The sequence below is a fragment of the Eptatretus burgeri genome, chromosome 15, assembly GCF_056783735.1.
Source record: "Eptatretus burgeri isolate ZD-2024b chromosome 15, Ebu_testis_v1, whole genome shotgun sequence".
In the NCBI taxonomy this organism is placed as follows: Eukaryota; Metazoa; Chordata; class Myxini; order Myxiniformes; family Myxinidae; genus Eptatretus; species Eptatretus burgeri.
In genome coordinates, this window is record NC_140975.1 from 69232526 (window position 1) to 69253777 (window position 21252).

The 21252-nt window shown below is 46.4% G+C and overlaps 2 protein-coding genes across 2 annotated transcripts in view; one reads left to right on the forward strand and one right to left on the reverse strand.

The window, feature by feature from the left end:
- The window catches only part of LOC147012456 (uncharacterized), an 80844-nt gene extending 77101 nt beyond the window's left edge, over nucleotides 1–3743 (forward strand). The window contains exon 4 of the mRNA XM_085856712.1: nucleotides 3323–3743. The gene's annotated coding sequence lies outside the window, so the exon portion shown is untranslated. The remainder of the gene's footprint in view (nucleotides 1–3322) is intronic.
- LOC147012457 (uncharacterized) overlaps nucleotides 1–20930 on the reverse strand; it is a 66738-nt gene extending 45808 nt beyond the window's left edge. The window contains exons 1-2 of the mRNA XM_085856389.1: nucleotides 20734–20930; nucleotides 15489–15736 (exon numbers count right to left, since the gene is read on the reverse strand). Of these exons, the coding sequence (XP_085712515.1) occupies nucleotides 15489–15736; nucleotides 20734–20930 (445 nt within the window). The remainder of the gene's footprint in view (nucleotides 1–15488; nucleotides 15737–20733) is intronic.
- Nucleotides 20931–21252: the final 322 nt, after the last annotated feature.

The window sequence follows — 21252 nt, forward strand, 5'->3', positions numbered from 1 at the left end:
GTTACTAGAATGCTGTTGGCTTTTCGCGATCTTGGGTGCAACATGAGTGTCAAGCTCCATTTCCTGAATAGTCACCTTGATCAATTCCCTGAGAACCTTGGGGCTGTAAGTGAGGAACAGGGAGAGCACTTCCATAAGGACCTCATGATGATGGAAGAGCGCTACCAAGGGAGATGGGACAAAAATTTGATGGCAGACTACTGCTGGAGCATCAAACGAGATTGCCCTGTGGAAGTCCACAAACGCAAGAGCTACAAGCACAAATTCTTGCCAGAATAGGACCTATTTGAACTTTGCATTCCATCCTTATCAATTGTTCTGAATCACCTATCATCTTTATATCAAAATATATGTTTAATATAAATTTGCTTTTAATACAAATTGTAACTTACCAAATAAATGTTGATAATGGTAGATTGCAAAAAATCTAGAGCTTACAGAGAGAAACTAACTTCAGATTTGAATTCAGCACACTCAAATTAGGTAAGATCAAGCGCTGGTATCAATGCAACAAAAACTTTGTTCCACAGTGATAATTAATGCTCCACCGCACGTCTACCTTCTCTTCCTCTGGTTTGACAAATTTAAAATTAGATATAACCTCCATAATGTCAAGCTGGCTGAAGAGGCTGCTTCTGCTGATGTAGAAGCAGCTACAGAATACCCAGAAGAGGTTCAGAAGCTGATAGAGGAGAAAGGTTATCTGCCAGAAGTCTTCAATGCAGATGAGACGGGTCTATTCCAGAAGGAAATGCCTAACAGGACCTGGATTTCCAAAAAAGAACGAACTGTCTCAGGATTTAAAGCTGCAAAAGACAGATGCACCCTTCTCTTTTGTAGCAATGCTTCTGGGGACTTCAAATGCAAGCCAATGCTTGTCTACAGAGCAGAGAACCCCAGAGCTCTGAAAGGCAAGACAAAGTCCATGTTGCCAGTCTTTTGGAGATCAAACAAAAAAGCCTGGGTTCCTGCCAAAGTGTTTGAAGACTGGTTTGAAAACAGCTTCATTCATGAGGTGAAGGGTTATCTGGCAAAGAAAAACTTGGCTTTCAAGGTGTTTCTTATTCTGGATAATGCACCAAGACATCCACCATCCTTAACTGGGTGCCAGCCTAATGTTACGGTGATATTCCTGTCTCTTAACACCACATCATTGTTGCAGCTTATGGACCAGGCAGGGTGTGATAGCAACATTTAAGTCTTACTATACCAGGAGGAATTTTGCACACATCCTGTCCATCATGGAAAGAGATTCAGCTCTAACAGTGAGTGATTGTTGGAAAAGTTTCAACATTCTTGATGTCATTGTGATTAGCAAACATGCCTGGGAAGAAGCGAGAACCTCAGCTGTTGCTGGATAAAGCTATGGCCTGGGATTGCCCATGATTTTAGAGGTTTCCCTAGTCGGAACGAAGAAGTGAAGAGGATCATTGATCTTGCAAAACATATTGGAAGGGAAGGATTTGATGACATGGAAGAATAAGATGTAGAAGAACTGTTAAAGTCCCATGGAGAAAAACTGTCCACTGTAGAACTTGAAGAACTTGTGACCTAGAAATCTCATAAAGAAGACAATGTAGAATATTATGAAGAGCCAGAAAAGGCAGAATTAACCACCAAACTGCTGGAGGAGCTCTTCAAGGCAACAAAAACTGCCCAATAAATTGCTGTAAGGATAGATCCCTTTATGGAAAGAAACCTGAAGTTCAAGTGGGTCATAGAGCCAGCTTTAAATCCCGACAAAGAACTTCACAGGGAGTTAAAACAGAAGGCAAAGCAAATGCCTACAACACAATTATTGAGGCCTAATTCTACAACTACCAGCAGCAATTCAACCCCTTACACCAGCAAATAATCACCCAAACATCCAATAACCACCTCACAATAAGGTAAGTTATTTTGCAATAATACAGTACCATTATGATACGAACACATTTTAACGTATATTTAATAATGCTGCACAATTCCATACAAATAAATGTTTAAAAAAAGCAAGAAAAGCTGTTTTAGGGTCAGTTTTTTGGGAGCCTGGAACATATCCCCAATTTCCCCATACGTTTAATGATTCCTCCAACACGAGGTTATCCTAGAACGTATCCCCCGCATTGGAGGAAGTTTTACTGTTCACCCCCCTTCTTAAAAAACACAATCTTGACCATGAGGTCCTCTCCAATGACAGCCTCATCTCTAATCTCCCTTTTTAATCTAATGTTTTAGAAAAGGTGGTAGCCTCTCAATTGCAGTCTTATCTGGATTCCAACCAGCTTCATGAGGAATTTCAGTCTGGGTTTCGACCTGCACACAGTACAGAAACTTCCCTAGTTAAGGTGGTCAATGACCTTGTCATGGTTGCAGATTCTAGTTCCTCTAGCCTCCTCATTTTTCTCGATCTGGGTGCGGCTTTCGACACCATGGATCACAAAATCTTACTGCAGTGCCTTAATGACCTCATAAGTCTTTCTTGTACAGCCCTACAGTTGTTTTCTTCATAGCTTTCCGTCAGAAATCAATTTGTCACCCTGGGTAAATATAGATAAAACATCTGTCCCGTTATATTTGGCGTTCCACAGGGGGTCAGTTTCTGGACCCATTATATTTTTCATTTACCTGCTTCCCCTTGGTCACATATTCAGGAAGCATGGTATCAGTTTCCATTGTTGTGCTGATGACACTCAGTTCTACTTGCAAACCTTACCGATACCCACCTTGTAATTTCCCGGGTGAACAACTGTTTAGCTGAGGGAAGGGCATGGGTGGATGCTAACTTTCTGCAACTCAATAGCAGCAAGACTGGGTCTATACTTATTGGGACTCCATCAGACTAAAACAAAAAATTTGGCAACAACCATGTTGTAATTAATAGGCAAGTTATTCCACTTTCCTCCTTGGTCACAATTCTCGGTGTTGCATTCAATGCATTTCTGTATTTAGAAGCCTACATCAAGAAAGAGTGTTAAACTTCATTTCACCACCGAAGAAACATTGCCAGATTGAGATCTTCCTCAAAGATGCTTGATGCAGAGAAGCTCATGCACGCCTTCATCTCTTCCAGGCTCGATTACTGTAACTCGCTCTTTATTGATCTACCTGCCAAATCCCTTCAAAAGCTGCAATATGTTCTGAATAATACTGCATGGGTTGTAACCAAAAATAGGAAAATAGGGCACATCACTCCTGTATTGGCTTCCTTGCACTAGGTTGCCAGTGAAGTATCGAATCAAGTTTAAATTTTTTTACTTTTGGTTTTTAAGATCTTACATGGCACCAGCCCCACATATTTGCAAAGTTTACTTGGTCACCACACGCCTTCACGTACCCTTAGGTCGAGCACTGCCAGACTTCTATCTATACTCAGGACGTGGCTTCGCACCATGCAGGATCGGGCTTTTTGCTCGGTTGCACCCCACCTGTGGAATAAGCTCCCAGATCACCTGACGGCATCCGCTTCCATTACGGTTTTAAATCTAGGTTTAAAATACACTTTTATTGCATTGCTTTTAAGTAAGCTGCTTTTCAAAAATAATTTGTCAAGAATGTTATCATTTATATTGTCTGTAATTTGATTTTTTTTTTTCATTGATATTTGTTTTTGTTTTTTAAATGGAATCTGACTTGACTGTACTTTGATTGTCATCATATTTTTATTTTCTCTTTCTTTTTTTAACTTGACCAACTGATTTTTCCTTTGTCCATAACTGAGATTTATTTGTATTTGAAAAGCACTAAATAAATAAACATTTTATTATTATTATTATTATTATTATAATATCACCTGGGCTTTAGCCAGGTGAGCTGATGCGATCGAGCAGTGTCCTAAGGTGAGTCAGTCAGTCAGTCAGTCCGTAAACACTTCAGTCATTATCGCTTGAACCAAACACGTGATTTTTAGGAAACTTGGCCACAAGCTTCATATCTGATGTCTTACGAAGATGTATTGACCACATCAAAAGCTGCGCTAATTTAGGGGGTCGACGGGGTACAGGGTTTGGTCCCCCCCCCCAAAAAATAGGTATTTGCTTTCTTCTCCAAAACTACACACACGACCTTGATGAAGCTTGATCACAACCCTTCATCACCTGTGATGTACCAAATGTTGTTCATGGCATTAAAAAAAATCTGGGTCCTCGGGGGGGGGGGGTTGCCCCCCAAAATATGTATTTACTTTTTTTCTCTGAAACTACACACACAATTTTGATGAAACTTGACCACAACCTTCATCACCAGTGATATACCAAAGCTTGTTCATACCATTTAAAAAAAATCAATCTCAGGGGGTCTACAGTTGGGATTGCCCCACAAAAGAGGTATCTGCTTTCTTCTCAGAACTTTTTTTTTTTTTGTATACCTTGTTGAGGCTCGTATGAGAGCTAACACACAACTCACAGCAAGGGGGCATGAGACAAGAGGGGTGGGAGTGGAAGGGACAAAACAGTGGGGAACAGACACATTAGGTGAACTGTGGAAGGGAGAGGGATGGGGATGGAACGGGGAACATGGCGAAGAGACGATGGACATTACAGGGACTTTCAGGAAGGAAAGTAGGGGAATTGAAGGAAGTGGGCTTGGGTGGATTATCGGGGGTAGAAAAGATCGAGGATTTAGATGGGGGAAGATAAGACGTGGTGGTGAACAGCTGTTTTGAAAGCCTGGAGGGAAGAATGGGAAAGAATAGAGTGAGGAAGTTTATTCCAAAGGTGGGAAAAAAGAGGAATGAAAGAGTGAAGATGAGCAGTGATTCGTGATTTTGGTAGTTTTACCAGAAGGGGGTTGTTGGCGGACCTTGGGCACCCTGTGGAAATGTGGTGGGGACAAATCGCAGAGAGAGCAGGGGGGGGCAAGGCTGGAGAGGAGTCGGTAGAAGACAGAATGACCACCGACCAACCTGCGGTGATTGAGTGAGAGGCCCAAAGACTCAGCTTCATTGCGGGAGATGCCGATGATCTTAAATGCCCTGGTTTCGACAGCGTGAAGTCGAGAAAGGTGGGAGGCAGGAGCACCAGCCCAGAGGGGAGAGCAGTACTCCATCAGGCTACGAACAAAAGCTTTGTAAGTGGTCAGGAGCTCAAGAGGGCCGAGGAAGGACTTTGCACGACGAAGGATTCCCAGTCGGCGACTGGCTTTTGAAGTGAGGTTGGAAATGTGACTTTCCCAGGAAAGGTCATGGCAGATAGTGAGACCCAGAAGCTTGAAAGAAAAGACTTCTTCCAGAGGATTGTTGAGAAAGTGGATGGGGGGGGGTTTGTAAACGGTCCTTTCAAAGAGACATAGTGAGAGTGTGAGATTTGTCTGGATTGAAAGACATGTTCCACATGTTGGACCAGTTTGTGATTTTATCCAGATCTGCAGTGAGCGAAGAAGCTGCTGCTTGCCGGTCTGAGGGATGACAGATAGTACGGCAGAGGGTGGAGTCGTCCGCAAAGAGAAATAGAGGATTTTCCAGAGTCGGAGAGATCATTGATGAAAACCAGAAAAAGAACAGGGCCCAGAACGCTACCTTGAGGAACTCCAGCCTGCACAGGAAGAGGGGATGAAAGAACTCCATTGAGGGCCACACGTTGACTGCGACAGGAGAGGAAGTCTGCGAGCCATGAGTGGAGATGGCCTTGAATACCATGGGAAGAGAGTTTGGTGAGTAGTGCAGGGTGCCAGACTGTGTCAAAAGCACGTGATATGTCCAGGGATATGGCTCGGATTTCCTGTCTGGCATTGAGGACCTCCATCCATTGATGGGAGAGCAGAAGCAGCATATCCAGGGTAGAGTGACCTGGTCTGAAACTAAATTGATGATCAGAAATCAAGCCATTGGAGAAGAGGAAGGATTTCATGTCTGAAGCGATGATGGATTCCATAACCTTGCTGATGATTGGGAGAAGGCTGATTGGTCTGTAGTTGCAGGGATCTGTTTTTGCACCTTTTTTATGCAGGGCAGTGATGTTAGCAGATTTCCAAGCAGATGGCAGATGACCTTGGGCAAATGAGAGGGTGAATAGAACAGAGAGAGGGTGAGCAAGAGCAGAAGAGCAGGCTTTGAGGACACGTGCGCTGATGCCGTCTGGACCGATTGCAGAATCTGACTCGAGGTTTGAAAGCAAGCTCTCCACCTTGTCAGGAGAAAAGGATACAGAGTCCAGGGACAGTTGGGTGCGACTGGGTAAAGTGGGTAGAGAAAGTGATGGGTTTAGGATACAAGATTTAGCTGCAAACACAGAGTTTAGACATTCAGCTTTATCACGTGTGGTATCAGCAGTGCGGCCATTTGAGGTAAGGGATGGGATGGAGGGGGAACATACACCAGAAACAGATTTGATTAAACGCCACCAGGATTTTGAGGAGGGAGAGAGGTTTGAGAGTTCAGACTTGAGATGAGAAAGATGTTGTTTTCTGGCTCTCCTGAGGGTAGATACACACTTGTTCCGAGCTTTGCGGAAGGAACTGAGATTGCCCTCAGTTGGGTTTGCTTTCCATGAAGCAAAGGCAAGTTGTTTCAGGACAACTGCCTCGCCACAAGCTTCAGTAAACCAAGGGCGGGAGGAAGGGTAGGACAACTGAACACGAGAGGGGATAAATCTGTGAATGAGGGAGAGCAAGTTTCTTTGAAAGAATTCCCAGGATGAGTTGATGTTTGAGAAAGTAAAACTACAAAGATGGATAACTACACACAATTCTGATTCTTCTTATTCTTGCATATGGCAGCTTGGTTGTCAGGTTGCTATCATTTTGTTGGGGCATGACTATGCCACTGATGCTGACTTATCCCAGTACACTGGTATTCATTTCACCAACCTCGGAAAGATGACAGGCTGAGTCAACCCCACCTGGTATTAATTCAGTGGCAAACGGAGCTCAAACTCAGGACTCCAAGATCCCAAGCCAGCCACCTGAACCACGAAGCCAACACCAGGCTTACAATTCCAATGAAACTTCACCACAACCTTCATCACCCGTGATGTACCAAAGTTTGTTCATGGCAGAAGAAAAATCGAGGTCTAAGGCGGTGCAAAGGGCGTTGCCCCCCTTTCTCTGAAACTACAAACACAATTTCGATGAAACTTGACCACAACCTTCATCACAAAAGTTTGTTTACGGCATTAAAAACAAAAAAAAAAAATCCATGGGTATTTACTTTCTTCTCCATTACATATTTTGTAGGACAAACATGCCTACCAGTGGTTCCCTGGTTATCTTATCCAGCCACGACCAGGTGAGCACCCTGGGGTATTGCCCTTATGTTTAAAAACATGATCTACACAACTTTAGAATATTTACATTAAAACTTAAGGTTATGAGCATTGTATGGATTCCGGAGTAATTGAGGAGGTTCACTTAAACAAAAGTCAAGGAGGTCATCCATTACTATTAATAAGAAAATGAGAAGCAAAATCCTCACCGTTGTCGCACCACCACATTACTCAAGGGGCATGATCAGGGTAAGTGCAGGATAGCACACCAGCACAAATGAAATTAAATAAATGCACAGGATCCACAAAGGTGTGGATGGAGGTTCAGTGGAATGATTTATGGAATCGTGCAGTCCCTTCTGAAGTTTTGGGGATTTACGGTTATGTTGATGCGAGAACGGTCAAAAATGTGATAGGTATCAGTTAGTGTTCACGTGAAGTCTCGTACCATCCTAATACGGAATATCAGCTCAAGCACAGGTGGAGCAAAACGAAATGAAAGTACACTGCAGCCAAGACTACTCAAATCGACACCGAGCGACTTAATATACTGTACAGGAAGCTTCACCATGAACCTTGGATCAGTGTAAAACCTTGAGCTACCAGTGGAGCTACGTCACGGTAGTCCACATATCCAGCTCACTTCGACTCAGAGGCAGGAATGGCCGAGTGGTGGAATCAGATATCGCAAATGAGTTTCAACTCATTCAAGGTGATTGGCTATACAAGGTAAGCAGGAATTAATAAATCAAAGGAAGCAAAAGGAAAACCGATTTTACAGAACATATACTCTTGATTTATTATAAACAATGCCAAAAAAATCAAAAGCTTAAACATATATGAAGCAAGCCAACACCTCGGGCATATCAGGAAAGAATTCACATTTAAAATCAGTTGACTTCATTGTAATAAGAATGATGGGATTATTAAACGTGATCACAAGCTACTGTTTGTTGAGACTTGCCCCAGTGAAAAAAAACAAAAAGGTTAATTTTAACTAAGTTTCTAAAACACCGAATACCTTCATATAAACACAATTACAAAACATAGAGAAAACACAAACCAAAGGGATAAAGTACAGAGACAGCGGGGAAGAGAATGGAGAAATTCCTTTGTCTCGTACAATACATCGAGACCAATAAATAAATAAATAAAAATCCAATCAACCATATACTCTCACGTCCCACAACGACACCTGAACCCAAAATAGAAATTAACTTACCGAGTAACTGACCAATTTAATGACTAGATCCGGATCATCAGCTGGCTCTGCTTCGACCCTTTAATCAGAGATATGGTGGGAATAAGAGATACAGAGAGGAAGAGAGAGACAGATCTACTGGACAGGAACAAAATGGGAAAGAATTAGCATGATGGGTGCAACAAGCTGGGCACCATCTATCACTACCTGGATCATCAGAGCTGGGCACCATCCGTCACAAACCGGATAAATCAGAGTTGGCCACCATCCGTCACAAACCGGATAAATAATAGTTGGGCACCATCCGTCACAAACCGGATACATCACCAGAGCTGGGCACCATCCGCCACAAACCGGATAAATCAGAGTTGGGCACCATCCGTCACAAACCGGATAAATCACCAGAGCTGGGCACCATCCATCACAAACCGGATAAATCACCAGAGCTGGGCACCATCCATCACAAACCGGATAAATCACCAGAGCTGGGCACCATCCATCACAAACCGGATGAATCAGAGCTGGGCACCATTCACCACAAACTGGATAAATCAAAGCTGGGCACCATCCGTCACAAACCGGATAAATCAAAGCTGGGCACCATCCGTCACAAACCGGATAAATCAAAGCTGGGCACCATCCGTCACAAACCGGATAAATCAAAGCTGGGCACCATCCATCACTGACCGGATAAATCAGAGTTGGGCACCATCCGTCACTGACCGGATAAATCAAAGCTGGGCACCATCCATCACAAACCGGATAAATCAGAGCTGGGCACCATCCATCACTGACCGGATAAATCAGAGTTGGGCACCATCCATCACTGACCGGATAAATCAGAGTTGCGCACCATCCGTCACTGACCGGATAAATCAGAGTTGCGCACCATCCGTCACAGACCGGATAAATCAGAGCTGGGCACCATCCGTCACTGACCGGATAAATCAGAGTTGGCCACCATCTGTCACTGACCGGATAAATGAGAGTTGGCCACCATCTGTCACTGACCGGATAAATGAGAGTTGGCCACCATCTGTCACTGACCGGATAAATCAGAGTTGGCCACTATCTGTCACTGACTGGATAAATTGAGTCGGCCAATCAAGCAGAGAGCTAGAGGAGGAGGAGGTATTCCAATTTTCAAAGTCTATTCTTTGATCGAGCCCCAATTTGATAACAGTAAAGAGATAACAGGTTGTCAAAGAGAGAAAAGGTTGGCCTCGCAGGATTCAGTACACACTACGAGAGCCGTAGATTGGAAAGAGTCTGAATAATGCTCAATGAGCGTGGAATACCCATCCTTTTTACCTCACGTCTTTGCAGGCTGGACGGAATGCTATTTAATGTACACCACTGTACCAATATCTGTACCTTCACAGCAAAGATACCAGGCCCGTGTGAATGCTTTCTCAGAAATTAAACATTCCAGGAAGGGGAAAAAGAAAATCCCCAAAATACTCTCCTGAATTAGTCATTTGATAGGTTCCCTTTCATGAGTCAAAATAACAGACAGTGAAGAACTAGTCTTGCTGGTGAAGGCCTGTGTTGATCTACAGTGGTGGACAAGTAGAACGATGGATGAAATCAACATGACAGTTGATCGAGGTATGCTAACCGCCATGGGAAGCGAGAAGCCGACGTTTCGGGTGTTAACCCTTGGTCGAAGCAAGGAAAAAGCCGTTCACCCACAGTTGCAGTAACCTTAGGCAATTCCACTTGGCACAAACTGTATAAACATGTTTACAACATTTACCTTCATCTATCTCCCTCCCACACTCAACAGATTTGGGGGTTCGAAGACAATCATCGTCATCATTAACGTACCATACTCTTACAGAGCAACGGTGCTGCCAAAGCACTTTCTTGGCAGGGGTTATACTGGGTGATTTGGCATTGGGGGTTATACTGGATGATTTGGCATTGAGGGTTATACTTGGTGATTTGGCATTGAGGGTTATACTGGGTGATTTGGCAATGGAGGTTATACTGGGTGATTTAGCATTGAGGGTTATACTGGGTGATTTGGCAATGGGGGGTTATACTGGGTGATTTGGCAATGGGGGGTTATACTGGGTGATTTGGCAATGGGGGTTATACTGGGTGATTTGGCATTGGGGGTTATACTGGATGATTTGGCATTGGGGGTTATACTGGGTGATTTGGCAATGGAGGTTATACTGGGTGATTTGGCATTGGGGGTTATACTGGGTGATTTGGCAATGGAGGTTATACTGGGTGATTTGGCATTGAGGGTTATACTGGGTGATTTAGCATTGGGGGTTATACTGGGTGATTTGGCAATGGAGGTTATACTGGGTGATTTGGCATTGGGGGTTATACTGGGTGATTTAGCATTGGGGGTTATACTGGGTGATTTAGCATTGGGGGTTATACTGGGTGATTTAGCATTGGGGGTTATACTGGGTGATTTGGCAATGGGGGTTATACTGGGTGATTTGGCAATGGGGGTTATACTGGGTGATTTGGCAATGGGGGGTTATACTGGGTGATTTGGCAATGGGGGTTATACTGGGTGATTTGGCATTGGGGGTTATACTGGATGATTTGGCATTGGGGGTTATACTGGGTGATTTGGCAATGGAGGTTATACTGGGTGATTTGGCATTGAGGGTTATACTGGGTGATTTGGCAATGGGGCTTATACTGGGTGATTTAGCATTGCGGGTTATACTGGGTGATTTAGCATTGGGGTTATACTGGGTGATTTAGCATTGGGGGTTATACTGGGTGATTTGCCATTGCGGGTTACACTCGGTGATTTGGCATTGGGGGTTATACTGAGTGATTTAGCATTGGGCGTTATACTGGGTGATTTAGCATTGGGGGTTATACTGGGTGATTTGGCAATGGAGCTTATACTGGGTGGTTTGGCATTGGGGGTTATATTGGGTGATTTAGCATTGGGGGTTATACTGGGTGATTTAGCATTGGGGGTTATACTGGGTGATTTAGCATTGGGGGTTATACTGGGTGATTTGGCATTGGGGGTTACACTGGGTGATTTGGCATTGGGGGTTATACTGGGTGATTTAGCATTGGGGGTTATACTGGGTGATTTAGCATTGGGGGTTATACTGGGTGATTTAGCATTGGGGGTTATACTGGGTGATTTAGCATTGGGGGTTATACTGGGTGATTTAGCATTGGGGGTTATACTGGGTGATTTAGCATTGGGGGTTATACTGGGTGATTTAGCATTGGGGGTTATACTGGGTGATTTAGCATTGGGGGTTATACTGGGTGATTTAGCATTGGGGGTTATACTGGGTGATTTAGCATTGGGGGTTATACTGGGTGATTTAGCATTGGGGGTTATACTGGGTGATTTGGCATTGAGGGTTATACTGGGTGATTTGGCATTGGGGGTTATACTGGGTGATTTAGCATTGGGGGTTATACTGGGTGATTTAGCATTGGGGGTTATACTGGGTGATTTGGCATTGGGGGTTACACTGGGTGATTTGGCATTGGGGGTTATACTGAGTGATTTAGCATTGGGGGTTATACTGGGTGATTTAGCATTGGGGGTTATACTGGGTGATTTGGCATTGGGGGTTATACTGGGTGATTTGGCATTGGGGGTTATACTGGGTGATTTGGCATTGGGGGTTATACTGGGTGATTTGGCATTGGGGGTTATACTGGGTGATTTGGCATTGGGGGTTATACTGGGTGATTTGGCATTGGGGGTTATACTGGGTGATTTGGCATTGGGGGTTATACTAGGTGATTTGGCATTGCTTTCCCAGTTGTGAGCCAGCGCAGCAATTTGTGATTTGTTCAGGATGCTGGCAATAGCTCGCCTACTTTTCATGAAGGACATTGTTGGTTTTTAAACGTCCATCAACTGGTGCCAGAATACGGGACACCCAGCTTAATGTCCTTCTGTGGGACGGCACACATACTGATGCCTCATCCTGTCTGAGAATCTCCAGGGTGGCAGTTCATGTCTGGGTCGAGCTCGACAACTGAGGGGACTTGTGCATACTTCTAAGCTATCCTGAGAGTCTGAGAAGACAATATAGACAAAAAAAAAACAAACTTGGATACATGAACAAAGACAATATCTATCCCATAAAACAACACAGTCAAATCATATTAAAACTAGAACAGCACTCAGTAGAGCGCATACCAACACCAGGTTGAACAGTTTACGTGTTGTATCCCACTAATAGTTTGCATTTTGTTTCCCACTGATGGGCCGGATCTGCATCCAGACCTGAACCAAAATCGAATCAGCTTGTTCTTATCTCCTACCCAACTTATCGCCCTAGTTTTGTCATAACTCGTCCACAACTTTTTAAGATATCATTTAAGTGAAGAAACAGTAAAAATTCTCGTATTCGGATCTTCAGCACAATGTAATTAATTAATCATTATCACACCCCCAACCTCCCACCAAGTTTTGTCTGAATCCGTCCATAACGTTTTGACATATTATCCTCACAGAAAAGTAGACGGAGGACAAACAGGGTTGAAAATATAACCTCCGTCGACACGCATTGGCGGAGGTAATTAACTTGAGCGAAGTCGATGGCTTGCCATGGCAAATGCCCACACCTCCCACTAAAAACGTGGTTGAAAAATGGCAGAAAAATTCCACCGGGAATGACCCATTGTCAAATTTTGAGAATATAAAAAACAAGCTCGAATGAGCTGAGATCCTCGTCCTCTTAATGATGACGTCATAAAAACCAATATGACGTCACTGTGATGTATCGGGTTTGCGATAAATTATCTGTGCTAATGCCTGGCTTGATTCCCGCAAACAAAATTCAAACAGCTTGCCCAGTTTCGGAGATAATGGTATAGGCGATTTCCATTAGCGGCGATATTATGACGTCAACTTTTTTTCTAGGAAGAATTTCCAAAATCGGAGATGGTTACTGCCTGTGCGTGGGCTTTCTGCATATACATGGCAAGTTTCACGAAGATCCGATAAAAACTCTGGGTTGTGAAACAAAAAAAATGTCAAAAAATAGGAATGACGTCATAAAAATTGATATGATGTCATAGTAATGTATAATATGTGCGGTAATTCATCTCTGCTAATGCCCTGTTCGATTCCCGCAAACAGAATTCAAAAAGCTTGCCGAGTTTGAAATAATTTTTTAGCCGATTTCCATTAGCGGAGTTATTTTGACGTCATAACTTTTTTTTCTGGGAGGAATTTTCAAAATCGGAGATGGTTACTGTCTGCGCAGGGTATGTCTACATATATATGCCAAGCTTCAGGAAGTTTCGATGAAAACTGTCGGCTGTGAAACAAACAAGTCCACAAGATGAAGAACAACAACGTGAATAAGACTTGGAGATCCTCCACGAGGATCTAAAAATCTTCTGTTTTGACCTGAAGTCCCCATCCTCTGGGGCATGAATCCGGGGGTCAAATCCAAAACATGGTTACGTATTTCATGCGTTCCCCAATGTTGATTACATAAACAAAGTTCCATAAAAAAAAATGTTATAAATGTGTCCGGAATTGAATTTTTGGGGATTTGATATTTTGACCCCGCCCCAAAGGGCGGAGCCAAGTCTGACATTGCTCTCACACCTTGGTGCCTGCCATGTGGTGATCAAAACGAGCAGGTTTGGCGAATTTCTGCACAACCATTTAGGAGGACATAGCGGGACGAATAGCAGACAGACAGGTGGTTACAATATGTCCTGTTATTTAAAAAGCATGGAGATAACAATGGTCCCAAACCTAACTTCAACAAAGCAGTAAGTGCACTCCACAACGGCACAGCACCTGGGACGATGTACACTCCACAACGGCACAGCACCTGGGACGATGTACACTCCACAACGGCACAGCACCTGGGACGATGTACACTCCACAACGGCACAGCACCTGGGACGATGTACACTCCACAACGGCACAGCACCTGGGACGATGTTCACTCCACAACGGCACAGCACCTGGGACGATGTACACTCCACAACGGCACAGCACCTGGGACGATGTACACTCCACAACGGCACAGCACCTGGGACGATGTACACTCCACAACGGCACAGCACCTGGGACGATGTACACTCCACAACGGCACAGCACCTGGGACGATGTACACTCCACAACGGCACAGCACCTGGGACGATGTACACTCCACAACGGCACAGCACCTGGGACGATGTACACTCCACAACGGCACAGCACCTGGGACGATGTACACTCCACAACGGCACAGCACCTGGGACGATGTACACTCCACAACGGCACAGCACCTGGGACGATGTACACTCCACAACGGCACAGCACCTGGGACGATGTACACTCCACAACGGCACAGCACCTGGGACGATGTACACTCCACAACGGCACAGCACCTGGGACGATGTACACTCCACAACGGCACAGCACCTGGGACGATGTACACTCCACAACGGCACAGCACCTGGGACGATGTACACTCCACAACGGCACAGCACATGGTTCATATTCGCACAGTATTCCAAACTGAAGGCACCACCAACTGAAGTAGTCTCGGTGTTGAGCAGGAAGACCTGACCCTCACCTGGTGCTGAGCAGGAAGACCTGACCCTCACCTGGTGCTGAGCAGGAAGACCTGCACTCACCTGGTGCTGAGCAGGAAGACCTAACCCTCACCTGGTGCTGAGCCCTGAGACCAATTGGTGGTGCCTTCAGTGTTCAATGTGTACCCTCCCAACTCGAACCAAGCGATGCTTTTACATGTCATTAGAACCCTGACATTCATGAAACATCCTCACAAGGCACCAGAACCACAAACCTGTGCCATGAAATAATAACAAACAAACACATGATGGTGAAAACACAATGTAATGACAAGTTTCGAGAAACTTCAGCCATTCTTCCTGAAAGTCTTGGACCTGCGATTTAATGTCCTCGTGGACACCGTGGCCGTGCCGGCCGTCCCTCAGTCGTGCCTCTGCACCCTGTACACATAACATTACGTGGACCCAATGACGTCATAGGTTCGGCTCATCGCACAGTAACAGAGAAGAGAAGAGAAAACCCGTGTCGACCATTTACTCTCACGACTCCATATTCACAGTACAGTACAGTTCAAGCTTTAGCTTCACAATTCGGACGTCTGACGTACCGAGCCTTCCCTCGGCGGTTGTTGTGATATCAAGACTGTGACAGCAATGGTATTTCCCACAATTCCGTTGTGGGTCCAATGAAGGACCCGCATCGCCAGACCGTAAGCCCGAGCGAACACCCGCCTGCCTCCGTCGCGTCACATGACCCCGAGTCCAGTTTTGACTTGTCCAGCCCAGTGGGTCCCACCTCCTTCCCGCCCACTTCGTTGCCACGGCAACACCACGACGTGACCCGGATGTCCTTGGCCTGCTCGTCGATCACGTGGCCTCGTTCTTCGCGCAACTTCAGTTCTGCGGCGAGTTTCGCAGCGATTCCTCAGGGAAGTTTCGCGAAAATAAAATCCTTTGGAGTTCTTTGCTGCTTCCGGTGGCGTCGATGGATTAAGAGTGCGCGTCTCGCCGGATTCGTGCACGGGGGCTTTGGGCTCACCGTGGTGCACTCGCACATCATTAATTTACCGAGGAAGAGATTCGGGCCACAAATAAGGCCTGTAGGATGATGCGATGATCATATGCTTTTTCTTTTCAGTGTTGCTTCACGTGTCTCCCTTTGATATGTTACGTTTCGATGAAGAGTTTTATTGGACGATGAATAAGGTTGAGATTCGTTGATCGGTGTCCCCTTGACGTGTGAAAAACCAAACGCAGGAACCTGTAACAGGAGGAGGAGGGGGATGGGAGGGAGGAGGAGGGAACAGGGCAGGATGAGGAGGAGGTGGGGGGGGGAGAGAGAAAGAGGGGAAATTTAGCTCATCATGGCTCAGTGATGTGAAGAAGTCATAATTCCATCCGTCTGTTCATTGACTTAAATTCATTCACTACAAAGAAAACAGTTGAGCAGGTGTTTTATTAGTTCACCTGCAATGTAATTCCGGGGAGCCTATGAGATGGCGCATCGTCAGTCAGTCAGTCAGTCAGTCAGTCCATCAACACTTGCCACTTCTCCGAAACTGCTGATGGGTTTGTGACCAAACTTGGTTAAAATGATATTTGATGTGTTATAACTCCAGTTTGTTCACACCATTAAAAACACATCGGGATCGAAGGGGACTACGGGGGCTGGGGGGGGGATCCCCCCAAAATAGGTGTTTTCTCTCTTCTCCGAAACTACACACACAATTTTAATGAAACTTGACAACAACCTTCATCACTCGTGATGTAACAAAGTTTGTTCACACCATTAAAAAATAATCCAGATGTTTTACTTTATTGTCCGTTAACTTTGCCTCCCAGTGGTTCCCGGTTTTCTTATCCAGCCGGGAGCAGGTGAGTGCCCCGGGGTGTTTCCCCTTTTTGTTTCTTTATGTTCGATTTATTATTTTATTAATTTTTTGTTGGGGGGTAATGAAGCTTGTAAGGGGAGGGGTGGTGAGTGGTTGGAGGGTAAGGGGTGATGAGGGTTGGAGGGTGAGGGGTGATGAGGGTGAGGGGTGATGAGAGTTGGAGGGTGAGGGGTGATGAGGGTTGGAGGGTGAGGGGTGAGGAGGGTTGGAGGGTGAGGGGTGAAGGGTGATGAGGGTTGGAGGATGAAGGGTGATGAGGGTTGGAGGATGAAGGGTGATGAGGGTTGGAGGGTGAGAGGGCGAAGGGTGATGAGGGTTGGAGGGTGAGGGGTGATGAAGGTTGTAAAATATACTGCATGAGGTCTCACAAAATTCCGATACAGTGTTAACACTACCTCTTGATTTATCATTTATTCCCCGACTAGGTGTTAGTTTTATCGATGAACAAGGTTCACACCTGGCATTGTGCTGTCTGATTACCCCCATATGTATTGTTGTGGGGCCGGGTCTCGGTGGCGAGCACGACCGCTAGGGGGAGCAGTAGAGTCAGCTCCACCAAACACCCGGAATTTATAGGTCGTCACCCCGGATAACTCCGGAGCCGAAGGGTCACTTAAAGGACCGTGGTCGCCAATACTTTGACGGCGTGGGGTAGAGTTAATTGCCTAATTTCAATATACCTAAATACCTACGCAGTCTAACTACCGGGAAACCACACCCTCGGCCGACTCTGTCTGATCTGAGTCACAGGTAACGACTCGGATCCGGCGTAACCGAGTGGAGTTACCAGAGCCGCGCGGACCAAATGAACAATTTACCCTCGCTATCTCTCAATACACAGCATGCTACGCCAATGAAAGAAACACAGAAACGAGCTGGAACATTTAAAAAAGGGATTTATTTATAATAATAATTGGGGAGAGGAACACAGAGCATAGTTATCATGAATAAAAGAAATGTAATATGAAAAGAAATCACTTAAACAGCTCTACTTTACAGACGGGCCCACAGACACACACACACACACACACACACACACACACACACACACACACACACACACACACACACACACACACACACACACACACACACACACACACACGAAAATGTACCTCAGTGGGTCTTCAGTCAGTCGAGCCGGGCCAGGGTACCTGTCCCGCCTCGTGCGGTCACACCAACCCGAACCGCCACAGTGGGACTCGAACCCACGACCTTGGCATTGCCAGCACCAAGACTGCAGACCGCTCGACAACGACCACCGCTCGCGCCGCAATCACCACCAGGACTGCAGATCACTATTGCCACAATCCACGATCCTCCAGAATGCACTCTTGTCAACAACCACTCACTGGCTTTAGATGCCAGGTTGGAAATGTCTGAATTGAAATGCCCTTTCCCACAAGAAATGTCTCACACACGATGACAGGCTGCTCGGCAAACGCCACGATCTCCGTCTGCCGAACGCTTGTCCCGACAACCACACTCCTCCTCTTGAGGAGGGAGGAGCTTCTCCCCGCCACTCGCATCCTGATTGGACAGTGGGTTGTCAGGCGACTCGTGGCGGCGTCCCGATTGGCTGGGCCGAACACTCCATCTGGCTAAGGCAGAGCCAGCCTGAGGTGATAGCTTCCCCGATTGGGCAAGGGGTGGTCTGGTGGGAGGGGCAACGACCACCCTCCCACCGTGCGTGTCTGAGAACCCAAACGGAACAGCCAGGAGACACCTTATTCTCCACCTCACCCCTGTACGTGACACGATGCATGGCGGCGATGGTATTGTTATTGTTGGAGTTGTTGATGTAAAAACCTAACTAAAAAAATAACCCGTAGCGCACACATGTAATTCCAATTAGACAGAAGGGGATGGATTCTAACTGTACACATACGTATCGACATAACTAACTTTGGGACCTGAATGTTGAGTGCGCATGGTTTCCAGATTCGTAACACTACCCCCTCCCCTTTTTACAGACTCGTCCCAAGTCGTAAAATTTTTGTGTGCCATGCATGTGAAAGTTTTTCCCCTCGTACATTTTACTTATGGATCCCTGAGTGAAACATTTGTATACATGTCCAAAAAATAAATAACCTAGTGCGCTACGTAACTAAACTAACAGACTCACACGGACAACTTAACTACATTGCCGGCGTTAAGACAGACACACAGGTAGGTTAAGAACTTCTTTACAATCATAACTAATATTTACACTAACCATGGTCCAGGAAGTGTCATCTGTGGGATAATGGCACAACAATGTTAGCAGTTTGTGTGGGTGAGTGCACAGCAGCTGAAGGTCAGTCGTCCTCAGGGCCTGCTCAAAAGGTCCCCCTTGTGGGTTTCTTTCCGTGAACCTTCTTCTTCGTTCCTTTCATACCCCAGCTGCTACAGGAAACTGCCCCCAACACTGCAGGCCATGCACCGTTCCACAGGTCATTTGAAGTGGCATTTATGCAGAAGAGGTGGCCAGGCTGCTCAATGCAGTCTCTGGCTCATGGAATTGGAAGTTGATGCAAAAACACAAAGAGTGATGAATGATGGGGCTGCATGTAGGGCAGTCCTTGCAAAACACTGGCGATGAAACGGGTTGAATGGTGACATGGGCAAATGCAACCAGGGGCAGCAGGCATGGGGTCATGGCAGAGGCAGGCAAACAAGGCATGGCAAGGCGAGGCAATGCGGACCAGGAGATGCAGCACAAGCAGGCCGGCATGTGAAGCTGGCCAGCCTCTGGTCTGGTCCCGTCAGGTTTGTGGAGGGAGTGCGGTGGTGCCGGCCGGTCCGGAAACAGGCTCGGATCTAACCTACTGTCTCCCCCCAACCTATCGCCTTTGCCTGTCTCTGTCCATACCCACTCCCTTAGTTTCCAACAACAAACACAAAATTTAGCCCCTTTTTATTTTATTTATTTTTCTCCATAATTTTGTCTCCCTAACCCCCTTTTATCATCTTTGTCCGGCTCACCTATCCTGTCCATCTACTCCCAACCCCTAAGTTCCTTTCTTTGGAGGGACGAAGGGAGAGACTATCTACTGTTCTTTCAACTACTGTTCTTTCAACTATCGGTTCTAACAACCACGATTCCCGTCGCCTGTGTTGTATCCATTATTAATTTGGGCCCTGCCCACAAATTTTCACTCGTGCCGTTGCACAATTTCATGACTGGGCAGCGTGCCTCACTTGGCAGGGATTTCCCTCCTGCCGGACTCTAACTACGGCATCCCCGGGCCCTGAGGCTGTCTCCGAGCCTACCTGCTCCCTATGAACGCGGGGGTTGCCCTTCCTGGCATTGCCCCCCTTCGATGCCCACGTGGCATTTTGGTGCTCCGGGTCCCGTTCCGCGGGTCGCCTGTGCTCACTACACTATCCCGGTCCCTTGGACCCTTGGCCTACTCCGGTGCCCAGGATGCCCTCTACTCGATACACTCATTACAACAGCCATGCTCCCAGCCGGTCAATGAACTCTTGCACCCCTCCAAATGGGTTTCATGCCTTCATACACCACCAACACAGAACGACCTCCTTTTGGTAAATTTAACTAACCCACGAACTGACCCACTAACCAACATTACACTGACCCTGGGGTCCCTTGGGTGGGAATCACTCCTCCCCCCCACTCATTCATTCGCACCATGCATTCCACATTCACTCCATTCACACACTCGGGCCGGCTGACTCATACTCGCTCAACATGCTTCTAACAATTTTTCCATTCACTCCATACTCTACCTATGTTCCCCTAACTATCTCGTGCTCCCTCGTCATCCCTTACTCTAATGCACATTCCATTTAATCTACATAGCGAAGCTCCATCCCCACTACACATTCCATGGCGGTCCATGTCTCCCAAATCCATGCTAAATCTAAATCTACTTTCCCACTAACTAGTCCAAGGGCCCCATGGAGGACGGCCCATGCCCCCATGAGGCCGGTCGATCTAAGCTAAACCCATCCCGCTAACCAATGTTCCTCTGCCCAAACAGGATGCTTGCCACATCCTAGCCGGGACCGTATATTGGAGCGAGGCTTTTTTATTTTTTGCACCGCCAAGGCGGCGGTCTGCGACTCACTCGCCCGTGACTTCCGTTGGACGATACCTGCAGCCTTGTCATCGCCCTGTGCATCGCAATCAGCTCTCGCCTTCGAGGAGTCCACCATGTGAGCCAAAGCGCGCCGCTCGCACGAAACTCACGCCGCGAGGTCCCCAGTGACGTCACTTGCACACCGAACCTGCGCGGTTTCCCGTGCAGGCCAGCACGAGCGTATCGTCCCAGGAACCCGCTCCACGTGCTCTGCGAACAGAACTTTGCACACGCGCTCGCATGGGGACCGCCCGTTCCAAATTCACCTAACACTCGCCTACATTTTTGCCGTCCACGTGGCCGGCTTGTATCCAACGTGGAACGTTCTCGCGCCGGATCGCAATCGCGCAGACGCGCACGTGCGGGCCATGCACGAAACGTGCCATGGACCTCGTACG